We start from the raw sequence: 20,773 nt of genomic DNA, 5'->3' as shown, positions 1-20,773 counted from the left end.
GACAACGCCATCGAGCTGGATGGGCGCACAGTCTTCAGGGCCGACAGAACAGCGGAGGACTCCGATAAGACCAAGGGCGGCGGGCTGTGCATTTATGTGAACAATTCATGATGTACGGACGTTGTTATGATTGGTAGTCACTGCTCTGCTGACCTGGAATACCTGATGATAAAGTGCAGGCCCTTCTATCTGTCCAGAGAATTTACATTGATTGTTATCACTGCAGTCTATGTACCTCCGGACGCTAATGCCAGGCTAGCAATGGAAGAGCTGCAAGCTGCTATCAGCAAGCAACTAACTGCACACCCAGAGGGGGCTTTTATTGTTGCGGGTGATTTTAACCACTCCAACCTTAAAACTGTACTCCCCAGGTTCCATCAACATGTCTCCTGTCCAACCAGAGGAGACAATATTCTGGATTTAGTATACACTAATATTACTGAAACCTACAAAGCCCTCCCCCTCCCCCACCTGGGACAGTCTGACCACCTCTCTCTGTTCCTGCTCCCCAAATACACACCTCTCATCAGACGTGTGAAACCAACCGTGAGGACAGTGAAGGTTTGGCCTGAAGGGGCTGTCTCTGTACTACAGGAACAGTTTCAGCAAACAGACTGGAGTCTGTTTGCCACTCAGGCCACCTTTGACTCTCAAGTGGACATTAACACATACACCTCATCCGTTTTGGACTACATCAAATTCTGCATCAACAACGTCACAACCCACAAACAAATAAAGACCTTCCCTAATCAGAAGCCGTGGATGAGCAGAGAGGTCAGACTCTTGCTGAAGGCTCGCGATGCCGCTCATCCAGGGCCAACCTGATAAAGGGAATCAGGAGCGCAAAACTCAAACACAAACGGCATATCGAGGAGCATTTTCAAAACAACTCCGACCCCAGACGCATGTGGCAAGGCATCAAGTCCATTGCCGACTACAATAAAGTTAACACCCCCCCCCCCCCCCCCAGACAACGCCTCCCTTCCTTACGAGCTAAACTACTTCTATGCTCGTTTTGACCGGGACAACAAAACACCAGCCATCAAAGCTGCCCAACCCCCGAACGAACAACCCCTCTGTCTCTCCACCTCTGCTGTACAAGGCGCACCGAGCAAAGTGAATGTGCACAAAGCTGCCAGCCCCGACGGCATCCCCGGGCGTGTGCTCAGGGCATGTGCCGGACAACTATCCCTGGTCTTCACTGACATTTTCAATCTGTCACTGGCCCAGGGTGTCGTCCCCACTTGCCTCAAGACCTCAACCATTGTGCCAGTGCCCAAACAATCAGCTACAGGGAGTCTCAACGATTTCCACCCAGTGGCACTCACCCCTGTCATTGCAAAGTGCTTTGAGCGGCTGATCTTGGCTCACCTCAAAGCCAGCCTCCCCCTCCACACTGGACCCCCATCAGTTTGCCTACCGGCCCAACAGGTCTACAGAGGACGCCATATCTGCTGCCCTACACTCTGCCGTGACCCACCTGGACAACAACAACTCCTACATCAGGTTGTTGTTCATCGACTTCAGCTCCGCATTTAATACTGTCATCCCCGCCAGCTTGATCACCAAACTCAGCGGACTTGGCATCACCACCTCCCTCTGCAATTGGACACTGGATTTCCTCACCAACAGACCACAGTCTGTTAGGATCAACAACCTCACCTCCTCCATTCTAACACTGAACACCGGCATGCCACAGGGCTGTGTGCTCAGCCCTCTCCTCTACTCCCTCTTCACCCATGACTGCGTCCCTAAGTATGGCTCCAACGCCATCATAAAATTTGCCGATGACACCACGGTGGTAGGACTGATCAGGGACAACAACGAATCAGCCTATAGGGAGGAGGTCCAGAACCTGGCAGCCTGGTGTACCAACAATAACCTCGTCCTCAACTCTTAAGAAGACGAAGGAAATCATCGTTGACTTCAGGAAGACCAGAGGTGGCAGACATACCCCCATCCACATAAACGGGACTGAGGTGGAGCGCGTCTCCAACTACAAATTCCTTGGGGTACACATCTCAGAGGATCTGTCCTGGTCCCTCAATACCACCAAACTGATCAAAAAGGCGCAGCAGTGCCTTTACTTTCTGAGGAGGCTTAAGAAAGCCCACCTGTCCCCCCAGATCCTGTCCAACTTCTACCGCTGTACCATCGAAAGCATCCTGACCACCTGCTTCACGGTATGGTACAGCAGCTGCACCACAGCTGACAGGAAGGCACTGCAACGGGTGGTGAAAACCGCTCAGCACATCATCGGTGCCCCGCTCCCTGCCATGGATGCCCTCCACCGCAAACGGTGTCTGAGACGGGCCGGGAAAATCATCAAGGACCCCTCTCACCCTAACCATGGACTATTTGCCCTCCTCCCATCAGGGAGGCGGTACAGGAGCCTCCGGTCTCGCCAAGCAGGCTGAGGAACAGCTTTTTCCAATAACACCATTACACTGCTGAACTCACAATCCCGTCGTTAGCTATCTTTAGACTCTCCCATTTGTATACATTTATTTGCCTATGTACCAGTTTAATTCATCCACAGTCCACACATTGTTAACCAGTATTTTTATTTCTACTATCTTGCACTATGACCAGACGCTAAACTGCATTTCGTTGTACCTGTACTCGTATTTGTGCAATGACAATAAAGTTGAATTGAATTGAATTGAATTGAATTGAATTGAATGTTCATAGTTGGTGTCCTGTTTACAATGACGCCAGCCATGAACAGTGCTGTGATCAAAGATGTTGGGATTAGTTAACAGTTAGATCCTCAGCCACAGATAGCCAAGTTTACATGTTGTTGTCTGAGCCACAGGCTGGTTGAACAATAACTATTGAAGTTCAACATCTGGCTACCTCTTGGACTGTAGTCTGAAGCTTGCTTCCGTCTACGCCTCAGAACCACCTCCAGCTCGTTCTCTGCCTTCTGCCCCGTGTCCGGAAACCCGCGACTTGGGCTTTTCTTCATAGAGTCCTGTGAGCAGACATGGCATTCAGACAGCACAGGAGGACACGCCAGGCTTTAGACTAGTCAACCGCTGCACTCCCAGATCATTAGCAGTGCAAGTCCCAAGCTTGTAAATATTTGTTGAGGTAAAAATAAATATAAAACATCTAGATGTAAAATCAGAAGTCACTGGCCCAGTGCAGAGACTGATGAGTGAGAGTGACAGCACATTTGACACAATTGTTTGTGGAAAAGTGCAGTTAGAGGACAAGAGGGAGCTGGACCTCTGATGGACTTTAACTGAGAGGGAAGCATGACATGCATTACATGAAACCCTGTCCTTACCTGGCAAACGTCCTTGGCTTGGATGTAGCCATCGAGCAACTCCTTCATTTTGAGCTGCTAATCAGTCTACCCCAATGGCCCATCAGTTGTACCTGCCTGCCTCCTGCCCCTCCCCCATTCACTGCAATCCAAGGGTAAATCTGCCGCAGGATGGCTCATCTGGTTATGTGGTTCCCACCATGCTGGGTGCTCTACAGCCATGCTCACACTTCATGCTTGTTGGCATGAGGCACATGAGTAGTACCAGAAGGAGATATCAAATATTTCATCATGAACTTCGGGCTGTTTCTTTATAAGATATTACATAAGATAAAGGTTGGTCTGAGTTATTTAGAAGTGTGTAAATTTTAAGGGTTATTGCAATCTGGCTTATGTTATTTGACAGGTACACTAAGGGGCATTGTAATTCATCAGTCTGCTACAATAAGAGCTTTATGTCAGTGTTGCATAATTTTTTGTGTTCTACTAGGGGTTATGAGTATGTTGGAGAAAAGGTTACTGCATGCCAAACTGACAATGTGAATGATTCACTCATGTTACTACACGCGATGCTTGGGGAGGGAGTCGCTCCCTCATTACCTGGCATTAACAACAGGTCAGCTACTTTTTGACTACGTTAAGTCAGAAAATCTCTTACAATTCTAAATGTAATCCTCACCAAAATACCATGTTGATTTACCCAATAATCCTCAGCTAAATTGATAACAGTACTCCTCACACTCTGACCGATGCACACAGTTTTATTGATGAAGGATGCATTTTGTGAATGAGTGGTTTGTGCAGCATGACAGTAGTTCTACAGCAGAGTCAGGATCTTCGGCCCAACTCGTCCATGCTGCCCCACTAGTCTACACTAGTCCCACCTGCCCACGTTTAGGCCATAAGGAGGCTAGTGGAAAGGCTGAAGACAGCAGTCCCTCACACCAACACTGGGATATTTAAAGTCTTCTGCTGAAAATAACCCAGAAAGGTTGTGAATATCAGCCTCATAGCAATGCCTGAAAGGTTTGGATAACAGGTCATTGCATGGCTATGGCAGGCACGATCTTCATTGTACCTGAACCTCATCATGCTCATAACCTCGATAACTTCACTTGTGCTGGCTGATCAGGGGTCAGTGACTGCTGCTGCCAGCTGGTGACTAAACATAAAGCCTGTGGTCTGGGAGGGAGCAACATGGAAACCGGAGGCTGTCAGATGTTCAGCCCCGTGTGATGTTCAGACCTCCAGTGAATTATCAGTAACGGCTATGGATAGCACCCTGGGAGGGGATGTGTGTGCCATTGGCTATAAAACATCAGGTATATGATTCATGCTCAGAAAATGTAATCGCACTGAGGTGAACAATGCACAGGGTCAATTCCCCAATGGTACGATGTCACCAGCGTATGATGGCTGGTGGGATTGAACCTCGGTATAAATGCTTCTGTGTGAGGTTTGGGAAAGAAATAGCTTGCTGAAATAGATCCAGCTTCCAATGCATTACCAAAATGGTTTCACACTGTGTTGGCTGCAAAAGGGTTAAGAAGGTTCGCTACTTTACCAATATGCCCTTCAGCTCGTCCATGGCGCTCTCCTGCGCTTTCTCATCCACCGGCGATGGCTATCAGGCACAAACAAACACACAGCAGGTATAAATAACGGCCTTCAGCAAGTCTGCCTCCTGCTGGCACACAGTGCGTGGTGTCTGCTGAGCCCTTGGGCAAGTGAATACTTCATTGCATCAGAGTGCAGTTGCCTCCCATCTGCTGCCCAACTACCCTCACCCTCCTCCACCCATGGCTTTACATCGACAGTTCAGCTTCCTGTTGATATTGCTCATAGTTCAGCAGCGATTATTTTATTTCAGAGCAGAAACAAGGACATTAACAAGCCATTTCTCACTGCCTGCGACTATTGATTATAATTTGTCACTTGGCATCCAGAGACCTTTCATTCTCAATGTCTGCTTCAGGCCATTTGGTATCCCTTCTACCATCGCACTAGCCGTATTCACAAAGTATGTTTAGGAAGGATGTAATGTAACTTTGCAGGATATATCATAGTCAGAGAGTGATACAGTGTGGAAACAGGCCCTTCGGGCCAACTTGCCCACACTGGTCAACAATGTCCCAGCTACACTAGTCCCACTTGCCTGCACTTCGTCCAAACCTGTCCTATCCATGTACCTGTCTATTTCTCAAAAGATGGGATAGTCCCAGCCTCAACTACCTCCTCTGGCAGCTTGTTCCATACACCCACCACCTTTTGTGTGAAAAAGTTACCCCTCCGATTCCTATTAAATTTTTTCCCCCTCATCTTGAACCTATGTCCTCTGGTCCTCAATTCCCCTACTCTGGGCAAGAGATTCTGTGCATCTACTTGATCTATTTCTCTCATGATCTTATACACCTCAAAAAGATCACCACTTATCCTCCTGTGCTCCATGGAATAGAGACCCAGCCTTCTCAACCTATCCCTATAGCTCACACCCTATAGTCCTGGCAACATCCTCATAAATCTTTTCTGAACCCTTTCAAGCTCGACAATATCTTTCCTATAACATGGTGCCCAGAACTGAACACAATACTCTAAATGCGGTCTCACCAACATCTTATACAACTGCAACATGACCTCCCAACTGCTATACTCAATACTCTGATTGATGAAGGCCAAAGTGCCAAAAGCCTTTTTGACCACCTTATCTACCTGCGACTCGGCCGTCAAGGAACCATGCACCTGTACTCCTAGATCCCTCTGCTCTACAACACCACCCAGAGGCCCACCATTTACCCGCCAGAGCTATCTCCTGGACCCTTTTTTCTCTTCTGATTTCCTTTTTTAGTTTACTCCTTAGCTCCCGAAACTCCTCCAGGGATGCACTTGATCCCAGCTGCCTATACCTGTCCCATGCATCCTTCTTGTTTTTCTCTAACGTCTCAATTTCCCTCGTCAGCCAAGCTTCCTTACAATTGCCTGCTTTGCTCTTTACTCTAACAGGGACATCCACATCCTGAGCTTTCTTCAGCACACTTTTAAAAACATCCCACTTGGCCGTTGTTCCTTTCCCATCTAATAATCTGCTCCAGTCAACTTGAGCGAGTTCGTCTCTCATACCCTCAAAGTTGGCCTTACCCCAGTTGAGAATTTTAACACGTGGACTCTCTCCGTCCCTATCCATAACTATGTTAAACCTAATCAAACTGGTCCCAAAAGGCTCCTCCACACATACTTCATTAACTTGCCCTTCCCAGTTTCCCAATACTAGATCTAGCATTGCCCTCCACATACTGCTTAAGAAAACTCTCCTGAACACCTTTGAGGAATTGCACCCGATCTGAATCCTTCACGCTATGATTTTCCCAGTCTATATTGGGAAAGTTAAAATCTCCTAATACAACAACCTTATTTGACATGCAGCTGTCTGCAATCTCCTGGCACATTTGTTTTTCTAATTTCCGTTGATTATTCATGAGTATGTAGTACACCCCCAACAAAGTGATCATCTCTTTCTGGTTAGATAAAAATGCTGGAGAAACTCAGCGGGTGAGGCAGCAGCTATGGAGCGAAGGAATAGGTGACGTTTCGGATCGAGACTCTTCTTCAGTCTGAAGAAGAGTCTCGATCCGAAACGTCACCTATTCCTTCGCTCCATAGCTGCTGCCTCACCCGCTGAGTTTCTCCAGCATTTTTTTCTACCTTCGATTTTTCCAACATCCGCAGTTCCTTCTTAAACTCCACCCATATAGCCTCACTTGACGAACCGTCCGTAATGTCACCTCGGAACACAGCCGTGACATCCTCGTTAACCAACAATGCAACCCCTCCCTCCTCTTTTTCCCTCACCCCTGTCTCTCTTGAAGCACCTGTACCCCGGAACATTGAGATGCCAGTGCTGCCCCTCTCTTAACTAGGTTTCAGTCATGGCTACAACGTCCCAGTCCCTCGTAACTATGCATGCCCAAAGCTCATCTGCCTTACCCGTCAGGCCCCTCGCATTAAAATACGTGCAATTTAAACCAACCCTCCTCCCTCGCTCTCAGCCTTTCACCTGCCTATTCTGTCCACTAACCATTCCCACACCATCCTCCTTACCAACTTCTAGCCTCTCATATACCTCTGTCCTGCACGAGATCCCACCCCCATGCCAATCTAGTTTAAACCCTCCCATGTAGCATTAGCAAACCTTTCCGCTAGGATGTTGGCCCCCCTCCAGTTTAGGTGCACCAACTCCTCAGCCACACATTAATTTCCTCAATCTTCCTATTCTTACCTTCATTAGCATGAAGTACTGGAAGCGATCCCGAGATCACTACCCTGCAGGTCCTGCTTTACAATCTTCTACCCAATTCTGTAAATTCTTAGGATAGGATTGGAACATTTAACTCTAACCAGGCCAACCTCATGTTGATTCATGTACAATATTCGGACATGCCTTTTGTTTCTTCTGATACGTATTCAGCACCAAGACTGAAGAGTAACCAATCTGAAGGAAGGTTTTGATCCAGAACATCACCTATTCCTTTTCTCCAGAGATGCTGCCTGACCTGCTGAGTTACTCCAGCTTTTGTATCTATCTTTGGTGTAAACCAGCATCCTTCCTACACAACCAATGTTATTGAAGAGGTTTCTTTGGGATAGGATTTACTCCCATTTGGAGTTAAATGGATTCATTAGGGACAGTCAGTATGGCTCTGTACACGGCAGGACATGCCTTACTAACGTGATTGAGTTTTGAGCAGTTGTTGAAGGTGATTGATGAGGAAAGGGCAGTGGATGTTGTCTACATGGATTTCAGTATGGCATTTGATATAGTCCCCCATGGTAGGCTGATCCAGAAGATTAAGATGCATGGGATTAACAGTGACTTGGTCGTATGGATTCAGAACTGACTTACTGATAGAAGACAGAAGGTTATGGTGGAAAAACAATATTCAGCCTGGAAGTCTTACCAGTGGAGTTCCACAGGGTTCTGTGCAGGGACCTCCGCTGTTTGTGATATCTATAAATGACTACATGCAGGGTGGACTTCGAGAACAAAGGATTCAGGGAGAGGTGTCAGAGTCCTACCTTGTGGCTAACCTTCCTCTTCAGAATGGAAATCATCAATCAGCAGCAAGAAAGAAGAGGAAAGATAAACTGTGAAAAGTCCAATGTCAACAATGAAACAAACTGCCCAACAATTAAAACACATTAAAAAACAGGAATTATAACAAGGCACAAGTGCACACCAGAGGCAGTCGATGGGCTCACTGGATGTGTCCGGCTGCTCAGCAGATGTCCTCAGGGCAGAGACACAACAAAGTGAGGGCAGATTTGGGAGCACTGTTTTAATGTATGTGACCGTAGTGATGGGAGAAAGGATGGATACAAGTTGATGAGATGCAACTGGTGGGGATATGTTCCACTGAATATTTTAATCCCAGGCGTCATAGCTGGAAACAAGGACAGGTGTGCAATTTCTTGGGCATGTGGATGGAATGGAAATTAAGTTTGATCCCTGAAAGAAATGGGATGGTTTGCAGAAGGATGTCGGCTTCACCGATTTTTGTTTCAGATTTCCAGTGATTAAATTATCTGTGGGATTGGGACTACATGGAAAACCAGCATCATGTGTGTAGAATGGGGCATGCTCAGATGTGGATTGGAAGTTACAAGGTTGAGTTTGGAGTTAACATGAATGAAACACTTGGTGGGCCTTACCTTTGAGACATGTGTCACAGGTCGTAGCATGACACCGTGTCTGATCCGTTCCATCATTTCATTCACAGCCTTTACTTTCACATCATCGATTCCTGTTTGGTCTGAAAAGATTGAGAGGGGGTGAGTAAACCAAAAAATCCACCAACCTTACCCACAACAACTCCTCCCCCATCGATTCCCTCGTCTAAAGACAACATAGCACGGGAGATATTTTCCTGCATCATCTCCGTGTATGAGAGGCTCAAACTACAGTCTGGGACATTTTATTTACAAAGTGCCACACATAACACATCCCCTGGTTCCCATTGCACTGACTGATCTGCACCCAGCAAAGCATAGAATCAGAATGTTCAGAGCTCCTTGGTCCTACACTCGTCATATACCTCTCTAGTTAATGATTTATTCAAATACCTTCTTTGATACCAGGAAAGCATAGATGCTTGGTGAATATTATTGTCGGAAGAGATAGAGAACAGTGATATCAAACTGCAAGCTTCATTCAGACATCTGCTGTCTTTGCAATTTTTCTTGCATTAAAAAACAATTTGTGGAGTCGAGCAGCGGGGAATCAACCACAGCATACAATAGTGGTTAACTTGCTCCTAATCTGCTTGGCAGCAAACGGATGGACCGTGGGAAGTAAAACTGGAAAAGGTGTGAATGGGCCAGCAGAGTGAAATCAGCTCACAGTTCAGTGAGTGGATGGATATAACACCACTTGGATTTAGAGGGATCTGAAGATTCCATCTGAACTGATAGTGCCTTTGGTATTGAACACAAAGTGTTTGAGAACTCAGCGGGTCAGGCAACATCTCTGGAGATCTTTACAGAAACCTGGTTAAGGGAGGGGCAGGACTGGCAGGTCAATGTTCCAGAGTACAGGAACTTCAGGAGAGACAGGGGTAAGGAAAAAAGAGCAGGTGGGGTTGCATTGTTGGTTAAGGTGGATGTGGTCAGTGGTCAGATGGTTCTTCTAGTGAGGGTATATGGGTGGAGCTGAGGACCAAGAAAGGGATGATCACCTTGTTGGGGGTGTATTACAGACCCCTGAATAGTCAACGGGAATTAGAAGAACAAATGTGCCAGGGGATTGCAGACAGCTGCAGGTAAAATAAGGTTGTTGTGGGGGATTTGAACTTCCCCAATATTGCCTGGGAAAAAAATAGTGTGAAGGGTTTAAATGGGGTGCAATTCCGCACAAGTGTTCTGGAGAGTTTTCTCAAGTAATATGTAGAGGCCGCCACACGTGAGAGGGCAACACTGGATCTGGTATTGGGAAATTGGGAAGGGCAAGTTAATGAAGTGTTTGTGAATTAAACCTTTTGGGACCAGTTCAATTAGGTTCAAGATATATATGGATAAGGACAGAGAGGGCCCACATGTTAAAATACTCAACTGGGGTAAAGCCAACTTTGAGGGTATGAGAGAAGATCTCGCTCAAGTTAACTGGAGCAGGTTATTTGAGGGGAAATTATGTTTTTAAATGTGTGCTGACAAAAGTTCAGGATATGTACGTCCCTGTTTAGAGTGAAGGGCAAAGCAGGCAAACGTAAGGAAGCTTGGCTGACGAAGGAAATTGAGGCATTGGTCAAAAACAAGAAGAATGCATGGAACAGGTATAGGCAGCTGGGATCAAGTGCATCCCTGGAGGAGTTTTGGCAACTAAGGAGTAAACTGAAAAAGGAAATCAGAAGGGCAAAAAGGGGCCAGTAGATAGCTCTGGCGAGTAGCATTAAGGAAAATCCCAAAAGATTTTATAAATACCTAAGGGGGAAAAGGGTAACTAGAGAGAGAGTGGGACCTCTCAGGAATCAAAGTGGTCACCTCTGTGTGGAGCCACAGGAGATGGGCAAGGTCCTCAATGAGTATTTCTCCCCTGTATTTACCGAGGACAAAGACAGTAGGATGGAGGAACTTAGGGCAGTCAATGGAAGTGTCTTGAGAGCAGTCAGACTTACCGTCGAAGAAGTACTGAAGGTATTGTCGTGCATGAAGGTAGACAAATCTCCAGGGCCTGATCAGATATATCAGAGGAAATTGCGGGAGCCCTGGTTGAAATTTACGAGTTGTCCTTAATTACAGGAGAGGTGCCGGAAGACTGGACGGTGGCAAATGTTGTGCCTCTTTTCAAGAAGGGCTGCAGGGAAAATGCTGGGAACTATAGGCCGGTGAGCTTAACATCTGTAGTTGGAAAGTTACTAGAGTATTCCGAGGGATAGGTTATACAGGCATTTGGATGGGCAACGGCTGATCAGGGATAGTCAGCATGGTTTTGTACATGGGAGGTCACGTACGTGTCTCACTAATCTGATTGAGTTTTTTGAAGACGTGACCCAAAAGGTTGATGAGGGCAGAGCTGTAGATGTTGTGTACATGGATTTCAGTAAGGCATTCGACAAGGTTCATCATGGCAGGCTGCTCTGGAAGGTTAGATCGCATGGTATCCAAGGAGAGAAAGATGAATGGATACTAAATTGGCTTCATGGATGCAAACAGAGGGTGATGGTGCAAGGTTGCTTCTCCGACTGGAGGTGATGGGCCCATTACTGTTTATCATCTACATTAATGATTTGGATGAGAACATGCAGAAAAAGTTTGCTGATGATAGAAAAGTGGATAATTTTGCAGATAGTGAAGATGGCTTTGAAAGATTGCAGCAGGATCTGGATCGATTGGCCAAGTGGGCGGAGGAAAGGTTGATGGAATTTAATAGAGTGAAGTGTGAGGTGTTGCATTTTGGGACATTTAACAAGGGCAGGACCTACACAGTGAATGGTAGGCCTCTGGGTAGTGTTGTAGAGCAGAGGGATCTAGGAGTACAGGTGCATGGTTCCTTGAAGGTCGAGTCGCAGGTAGATAAGGTGGTCAAAAAGGCTTTTGGCACTTTGGCCTTCATCAGTCAGAGTATTGAGTATAGAAGTTGGGAGGTCATGTTGCAGTTGTACAAGACGTTGGTGAGACCGCATTTAGAGTATTGTGTTCAGTTCTGGGCACCGTGTTATAGGAAAGATATTGTCAAGCTTGAAAGGGTTCAGAGAAGATTTACGAGGATGCTGCCAGGACTAGAGGGTCTGAGCTATAGGGAGTGGTTGAGTAGGCTGGGTCTCTATTCCTTGGAGCGCAGGAGCATGAGGGGTGATTTTATTGAGGTATATAAAGAGAGGAATAGATCAGGTAGATGCACAGAATCTCTTGCCCAGATTAGTGGAACCAAGGACCAGAGGACATAGGTTCAAGGTGAAGGGGAAAAGATTTAATAGGAATCTGATGGGTAACTTTGTCACATAAAGGATGGTGGGTGTATGGAACAAGCCGCCAGATGAGGTAGTTGAGGCTGGGACTATCCCAACGTTTAAGAAACAGTTAAACAGGTACATGGATAGGACAGGTTTGGAGGGATATGGATCAAGCGCAGGTAGGTGTGGGCAAGTTGGTCTGAAGGGCCTGTTTCGACACTGTTTCACTCTATGACTCTATAACATGGACAGATGATATTTCAGGTTGTGAACCTTTTTCAGACTGGGTATCGACATAAAACCTTACCTATCCATGTCTTCCACAGATGCTTAAGGTTCCAGCATCTGCAGTTCAATAGACAATAGGTGCAGGAGTAGGCCATTTGGCCCTTCGAGCCAGAACCGCCATTCAATGTGATCATGGCTGATCATCCCCAATCAGTACCCCGTTCCTGCCTTTTCCCCATATCCCCTGACTCCGCTATTTTTTAAGAGCCCTATCTAGCTCTTTCTTGAAAGCATCCAGAGAACCTGCATCCACCACCCTCTGAGGCAGAGAATTCCACAGACTCACCACTCTCTGTGAGAAAAAGTGTTTCCTCGTTTCCGTTCTGAACGGCTTACTCATTCTTAAACTGTGGCCCCTGGTTCTGGACCCCCAACATCGGGAACATGTTTCCTGCCTCTAGTGTGTCCAAGCCCTTAACAATCTTATACGTTTCAATGAGATATCCCCTCATCCTTCTAAACTCCAGAGTGTACAAGCCCAGCTGCTCCATTCTCTCAGCATATGACAGTCCCGCCATCCCAGGAATTAACCTTGTAAACCTACGCTGCAGTTCCTTGCGTCTAAAGTGTGCCCATGGCCTTGCGAACCTTTGAAGCTCACATGTCAGCACAGAATGTAAAGCTGGTGACTTACTGTTGCTGGGTTCAGGTTTCGGCTGTGTCTTGGTATTCTTGGATGATCGCCGCACTATAGCAATAAGGGAACTGTAAGAGATTCAGTTTGATGGTTACCTCATTTGGTACAATCAGAATGGTCCAAGCACCTTACTGCATGCTGCTTGGTCCTATACTTGTCAAATACCTCTCTGGTTAATTACTTATTCAAATACTTTCTTTGATAGCCTTATCCATTGTGGTCTTTCTTTCTTGTAATTATAATTACTTTGCACAACACACATCGTCACCGAGGTCCATGATACCTGCTAATCTACCTGCAAGATACACTCACTCTCTCTCTCTCTCTCTCTCTCGACAGACTTGGTTTGAAGAGTAATTCCAAATTTACTTTTCTTTTCCCTCACACTCCTGTCCATTACCATAACACCCCCCCCCCCCCACCCGGTATTCCACCGTAAGTGTGAAGTCCATGGATTTCATTGTCACCCAGCTAAAACCATCCATTCAGTTGTCATTATTGCTTCCCATTGTGCTGATGCCCATCAGGTTTATCCACCCCACGTTCACCAAGCCTCATTGCACCCTTTGCTTTCCAGTTGTACTCCCTACACCTGCTCTGAGTTCATTCCAACGATGATCTACCCCAGCTCTTTCAACCCCACTCCACTTCTGAGCTGCAGAAGATATGAGGCACGTACCTTAATGGGTTGCAACGTGTAGCTGGTAGAGGAGGGGGTGGGGGGGGAGGGGGTGGGGGAGGAGGAGGAGGGGGTGGCGTTGGTGGTGGTGGTGGAGGAGGTGCCATGGATGGAGCTGATTCAATCACCTGGAACCTCAGCTTCTCCTGCAACTCTTTCACTGCAGAAAGAGATTAAGATGCACTTCAGTCCCTGGGACAGACCTGCTGAGCTCAGTGTGTGCTGGTAAATTGTTATTACGCACAAGTCCAGACCACTAGGGCGGCATGGTAGCGCAGCGGTAGAGTTGCTGTCTTACAGCGCTTGCAGTGCCGGAGACCCGGGTTCTGTCTGTACGGAGTTTGTACATTCTCCCCGTTTGTATACTTGGTATAAGTGTAAATTGTCCCTAGTGTGTGTAGACTTGTGTTAATGTATGGGGGTTGCTGGTCGGACTCGGTGGGCCAAAGGGCCTGTTTCCACACTGTATCTCTAAACTAAACTAAACCAGGATCTATCGCACAGTCTTCCCGGGGCCATGACAATCGGTAGGTTATTCAGTCACAGTAAATTGTCCCTTGTGTGTGGTGAGTGGTAGAATCTGGTGGTAATGGACAGAATGTGGGGAGAGCAGAACAAAGTAGGATTAATGTAGGATTAGTGTAAATGAGTTGCCTGATGGTTGGTGCAGACATAATGGGTCAAAAGACCTGCTCCAATGAGGCATGTCCCTCTGACTCTTAGGCTTTCGCAGTTATTTGCAGGTCACTAATCATGGACATTGATCACCTGACATCATGTTCAGCACAGACATTGTGGGCTGAAGGTCCTGTTCTGTGATGTACTATTCCATGTAAAAATATACCTGCCGTATCTTCTTTGAGGGGTAACTTTTTCACACAAAGGTTGGTGGGTGTATGGAACAAGCTACCAGAGGAGGTAGTTGAGGCTTGGAATAAGAAACAGTTAGACAAGTACATGATAGGACAGGTTTGGAGGGAAAGGGATCAAACGTGGGCAGGTGGGACTAGTGTAGCTGGGACATGTTGGCTGGTGTGGGCAAGTTGGGCTGAAGGGCCTGTTTCCACGCTGTATCACTCTATGACTAGTATAGCTGGGACATGTTGGCCGGTGTGGGCAAGTTGGGCTGAAGGGCCTGTTTCCACACTGTATCACTCTATGATTCTACATTATAACCATGTCCTTTAAAAAACTTTCATTTGACTGTAAAGCACTTTGGGTCACTGCATCTTTGAAAGAAACTGTAGATGCCAGTTATTTATTCACATTGACTCTGTACCTTGGATCTCCAGCTCACGGTTCCTCTGCTCCGTATCTTGTGATCGTTGTTCTGTTTCCCGCCGCTCCTCCTCAACCACTTCCAGCTGTTTCTGCAACATTCCCAGTTCCTTCTGCAGCACTGAGTTGTTCAGGTTGGACTCCAGCTCCTGAATCTGAGGAAGGAGACCTTGGCGATTATCACCGATCTATAACGCTGCAGCACCAGGTATCTGACGCTGCCTTCAGCTGGTGCCATACAGATTGCTGATCTTGGGACTGGGTAGCTCTGGCTGGGCTACAGTCCAGGGTCTCTGTCAACAGCCTCACAGCCAAGTTCGGCCAACAAAAACACCCATACACAGCTTGCGCTGCATCTCGGAAAAAGCAGTGGATATTGCCACATACTGTTCACCCAAGAACAACTCTCTGCTTTAGTAATCCTTATAACATTATACAGGTAGGTGAACAATACTGAGAGACAGGGTAGATGAACAATGGAGGCAGTACCTTGGAAACAGCTGATGCCCTTTGGGACCCAGTTAGGCTGGGCCATAATCAATGAATGTGAGGCCCCAGTCAGATTGAGCATCAGAGGGGCTGTGATGTGCTTGTCCAAGGATCCCAGAAGTGGCAGTACAGCAACTACATGGTGAAGAAGGCCTTCAAATCACTAGCCTTCACATCCCTCCAATGTCAGCTCCAGTCTCCCTGTCGGCCTCACTATGGGCCATTGGTGCTCATCTTTTGCAGGAATGTTAATGTCCAACCACTCAATCAGAATTGCAATTGCCACTGACTTTGCAGTTACATAGAGAACTGAGAGAATCAAAATGATGAGTGATGGTGCAGAGATCATGGATCTCACTTGATGTTGGACTAACTAGTTCAGATGCTTTGTTGAAATGCACCTTGCTATACACAGGCCAGTGTAGCGCAGGAACAGGAACAGGCCCTTTGGCCCACTATGCCCATGTTGACAGTTGGAATGATGCTTCATGATTGGCTGAGAGGAGCTGTTACTCTGCTGTGCAACCCATTGCTGAAAGCAACATAACCTGATCCATTCATTGTCCTCCTCAATACGATTGAGGAGCGTCAGCCACACCAGATTTCACTCTGATACACACTTTGAGGTGACAGACCAAAGGGCAGCGACCAATCTCTACCTTAAGTTGATTCTGCCGCCGCTCTTCCTCTAGGGTTTTGGTGATGGACGCCACCTCCTCCAGGGCTTTCAGCAGCTGGACGCTGGGGTCTACCTGCTGCAGGAGGATTGCACTCTGTCGATTCACCTCCTTCTGCTTGATCAGCATCTGCAACAAGATCAGAGGAGAATGAAGAATGAACTCAGAGAGTTTCCCAATGGCCAACATTTGACTGCAAAATAATAATTACTTCAATCTCTCCCCCAGCGAGCTCAACAAACTGAGCAAGGAACCTGTGTGTAAATGTGTAAGATTTCTAGTGAAGCATCTAGTGGTGACAAAGTATTCTGCATGGTGAAGCAGACTGGGCGGTGATAATTGGTTTGTGTCTACAGACTGGGTTACAGCTGACAGTAAAGAAAGCTTTGACACTACAGAAGAAATCAAACATAGACACAAGAAGTTGGAGTAACTCAGCGGGACAGGCAGCATCTCTGGAGAGAAGGAATAGGTGATGTTTCGGGTCAAGACCCTTCTTCAGACCTCTGGGGATTGTGCAGCAAAAGACATCTGACACCTGAAGTGTCAGTGATCCCACTGGAACTTTGTGGAGACTCATTGATTGATTGAAGGATACAGCATGGAAACAGGCCCTTCGGCCCACCGAGTTTACGCTGACCATCGATCACCTGTTCACACTTCTTCAATGCTATAGAGATTCAATACTTTCTCATCAACTCCTCACATACCAGGAGCAATTTATAAAGGCCAATCAACCTACAAACCCACACATCTTTGCGATGTGGAAGGAAAGCTGAGTTTAGTTTAGTTTAGTTTAGGGATACAGCGCGGAAACAGGCCCTTCGGCCCACCGAGTCCGGACTGACCAGGAATCCCCGCACATTAACACTATCCAACACACACTAGGGACAATTCACACATACACCAAGCCAATTAACCTACATACCTGGACGTCTTTGGAGTGTGGGAGGAAACCAAAGATCTCGGAGAAAACCCACATGGTCACGGAGAGAACGTACAAGCTCCGTACAGACAGCACCGTAGTCAGGATCGAACCCAGGCCTCCGGCGCTGCAACCGCTGTAAAGCAGCAACTCTACCATTGCGCCACGTGGCCGTAGACTGTAGACACCTGAGCACCCGGAGGAAACCCATGTGGTCGCTAGTGAACGTGCAAACTCTACACAGACAACACCCAAGGTCAGGATCAAACCCACGTCTCTGGCATTCTGAGGCAGCAACTCTACCAACTGTGCCACTGTGCCATCCCTATGCATCTTGTTCTACACCTGGTTATTGATTCATAGTGTGTCCAAAGAGGCAGCAGCAATATTCTGATGTGACATTTAATAAATATCAGGCGTTAAAGTGGGCTCACGTCACCACACTGAATACAACATCATCGATGGTGTTTGAACATAGCCCCCTCGCCCCCAGCCCCAGACACAAACCCATGCATGTTGCCATCAAACACTCACCTCATGAGCAAAAGTCTCAGCCTCCTGCCTCAGACTCTGCTCCAGGTCCAGCTGCTGCCGAAGGTCCTCGTACTCCTGGGTCGCCATCATGGACACTGGTGGGGGGAAGCATTAGACAGACAGGTCACCCTGATCCCATACATCCAGCTGATTGTCTGCAGAGATGGACGGAGGAGGGGTGGGACGTTGAGATGAGGTCAGGACAGTGTCCGTGGGATGGTGATGGGGGAATGAGGTGTGAATCGTTTGGCCAGTTAAACAGCAGTGTTGAACGGACATAAATCCTTTCTAAAAGCTGACCCACTCTGGCACGTTTCCCAGAGGCTCTCTGAACATTTTCCCCAAAAGGTTTGAACTTTAGATTAGGTTTAGGTTAATTATTGTCACATGTGAAGAGCTTTGTTTCACGTGTTATCCAATCAGATCAGATAATACTGTACATAAATATAATCAAGTCAAATTCAATAGATAGAGCAAAGGGAAAGATTTAGAGTGCAGAATATAGTTCTCAATATTAAAAACATTCAATATTTTAATTTGGTGGAGAACATTTTTTACACATAAATATCCTAATTTTTCGATCAGCCGGTGGGTCCTGTGGGTGGATGAGCTGCCATTCCAGGCGGGGTCGCAGCTTCTGACAGGTGGGCACCTCTAATTGAGTGTGCTCCTCATATTTGGAATGATTACATCAAACTATAGGACTTTCCAAATGTCAGTGGAAGGAAAATTGTAAAAAAACATCTGTGGACGCAAGAAATCTGAGATAAGCAAAATAAAAAGGACTGGAGAGCCAAGTGTGATTTGTCATGTGCCAAGGTTGCTGCAGGATTATGTATTTAATTTAATCTAATTATTCTTTTCAGTGACATTTTGATACAACGGGGTGGCTTATTAGGACAGTTCAGGTCCAATTAATGAGCTGCACTGGATAGAGATGCCAGACTGTCGAGGAATCAGTAAACCAGCTAGGAGTTATGTGGTCACCACTGATAGTTTATTATCCCAGATTGAATGTGACTAATAGTTGTAGTTCACATCTGTTGTGCTAGTACTTGATTCAGAAGAGGGGGTTTTAGTCACTACCAGGGGGCGCCGCACGATGGCAGCCTCGCCAACAGTTTGTCTGTCTTTTTGTCTTTTTTTTCAGATCAGATTCAGATTCAGATTCAATTTTAATTGTCATTGTCAGTGTACAGTACAGAGACAACGAAATGCATTTAGCATCTCCCTGGAAGAGCGACATAGCAAATGATTTGAATAAATAATAATAAGTGATAATAAGTGTCCGGGGGGTGGGGGGGTGATTGTCAGTCACCGAGGTACGTTGTTGAGTAGAGTGACAGCCGCCGGGAAGAAGCTGTTCCTGGACCTGCTGGTTCGGCAACGGAGAGACCTGTAGCGCCTCCCGGATGGTAGGAGGGTAAACAGTCCATGGTTGGGGTGAGAGCAGTCCTTGGCGATGCTGAGCGCCCTCCGCAGACAACGCTTGCTTTGGACAGACTCAATGGAGGGGAGCGAGGAACCGGTGATGCGTTGGGCAATTTTCACCACCCTCTGCAATGCCTTCCGGTCGGAGACAGAGCAGTTGCCATACCATACTGTGATGCAGTTGGTAAGGATGCTCTCGATGGTGCAGCGGTAGAAGTTCACCAGGATCTGAGGAGACAGATGGACCTTCTTCAGTCTCCTCAGGAAGAAGAGACGCTGGTGAGCCTTCTTGATCAGAGTTGAGGTATTGTGGGTCCAAGAGAGGACATCGGAGATGTTGACTCCCAGGAACCTGAAGCTAGAAACACATTCCACCTCCGTCCCGTTAATGTGGATGGGGGTGTGCGTGCCGCCCCTGGACTTCCTGAAGTCTACAATGAGCTCCTTGGTCTTCTTGGAGTTAAGGGCCAGGTTGTTGTCAGCGCACCATGCTGCTAAGTGCTGGACCTCCTCCCTGTAGGCCGACTCATCGTTGTTGCTGATGAGGCCAATCACCAATTTTTTTGTTATTTTTAGTGTGTTTTAAAAATTTGTGTTAATGTTCTCTGGTTTGTTTTATGTGGGGGAGGGGGAAACTTCTTCAATCTCTTACCTTGCCGGAGATGCGATTGTTTTCCGGGTCGTATCTCCGATCGCTCTGCAGCCTAACATCATGGAGCTGGAGACCTTGCTCGAGACTGACTTGGAGCCCCACCGCGGGGCCGTGGACTTACCATCGGAGCCGATCCCTTGTCTGGGATCGATGCTCCAACCACAGCCTACGGATTTCAACATTAAGGAGCTCGCAGTCTCGGGTAGAGACCGATGTTGGGAAGCTGCAAACGACGCAGAAGGTTCGACCAACCCCGACCCGGGGCCGATTGCCTGTCGTGGAGGAGCTGAGACCCCCCCCCCCGATGTGGAGCTTGATCGCCCCGACGCGGAGGGCCCGACCGCTGGCTACGGGAGCAAAGATCGCACCATCAATGGAAGGCTCGAGCCCCTGGCCGCAGGAGAACAAAGAAGGAAAGAGTTTGAACTTTTTTTTATCGCCTTCCATCACAGTGAAGAATGTGGAGGAGTCACTATGATGGATATTTATGTAAAACATTATTTTATGTGTCTTGGTGCTTTTTATTGGTATGACTATGGCAAATCAAATTCCTCGTATGGTGCAAACATATTTGGCTAATAAAGTATGATTACGATTAGCCCATGCCTCTGAATGATAAACCCAGTGATGGATCGGCACACTGCTGTGCCCGGGCAGAATGACGGGTACCAGATACAAACTGGCATTTAAACATGAACAGTTGAAACAGCAGCAGAATGGTTGCTCACCCCTGTTGAAACTTTTGATTGTTTTTGCTTGTTTTTCCAGAACATTCTGCAGCTCTTCCATCTCAGCTTGTTCTTTCTCCAGCTTAAAAAAAAAGATAGACACATGTCTCAGCGACATTAGCTTTAATGGAGTGAAAGTATTCTATTATTCTGAGAATCATCACGGGATTCTAAGTGCCCCAGCACTGAGCTATGATCACATCTATATATATTTATCCAATATATACACCTCCACACACAGTGAC

General features: G+C 47.0%; 1 protein-coding gene across 1 annotated transcript in view; it reads right to left on the bottom strand.

The window, feature by feature from the left end:
* Positions 1-20,773, bottom strand: part of LOC116978210 (shootin-1-like) — a 61,328-nt gene that overhangs the window by 9,918 nt on the left and 30,637 nt on the right. Inside the window, exons 6-15 of the mRNA XM_033029188.1 lie at positions 20,529-20,610; positions 17,718-17,812; positions 16,241-16,387; positions 15,094-15,247; positions 13,815-13,974; positions 13,133-13,203; positions 8,975-9,075; positions 8,342-8,359; positions 4,836-4,895; positions 2,857-2,974 (exon numbers count right to left, since the gene is read on the bottom strand). Of these exons, the coding sequence (XP_032885079.1) occupies positions 2,857-2,974; positions 4,836-4,895; positions 8,342-8,359; positions 8,975-9,075; positions 13,133-13,203; positions 13,815-13,974; positions 15,094-15,247; positions 16,241-16,387; positions 17,718-17,812; positions 20,529-20,610 (1,006 nt within the window). The remainder of the gene's footprint in view (positions 1-2,856; positions 2,975-4,835; positions 4,896-8,341; positions 8,360-8,974; positions 9,076-13,132; positions 13,204-13,814; positions 13,975-15,093; positions 15,248-16,240; positions 16,388-17,717; positions 17,813-20,528; positions 20,611-20,773) is intronic.

This window comes from Amblyraja radiata, chromosome 11, assembly GCF_010909765.2.
Source record: "Amblyraja radiata isolate CabotCenter1 chromosome 11, sAmbRad1.1.pri, whole genome shotgun sequence".
NCBI classification, from domain to species: domain Eukaryota; kingdom Metazoa; phylum Chordata; class Chondrichthyes; order Rajiformes; family Rajidae; genus Amblyraja; species Amblyraja radiata.
Note: the sequence above shows the minus strand (reverse complement) of the source record. Positions and strands in the feature narration are given on the sequence as shown.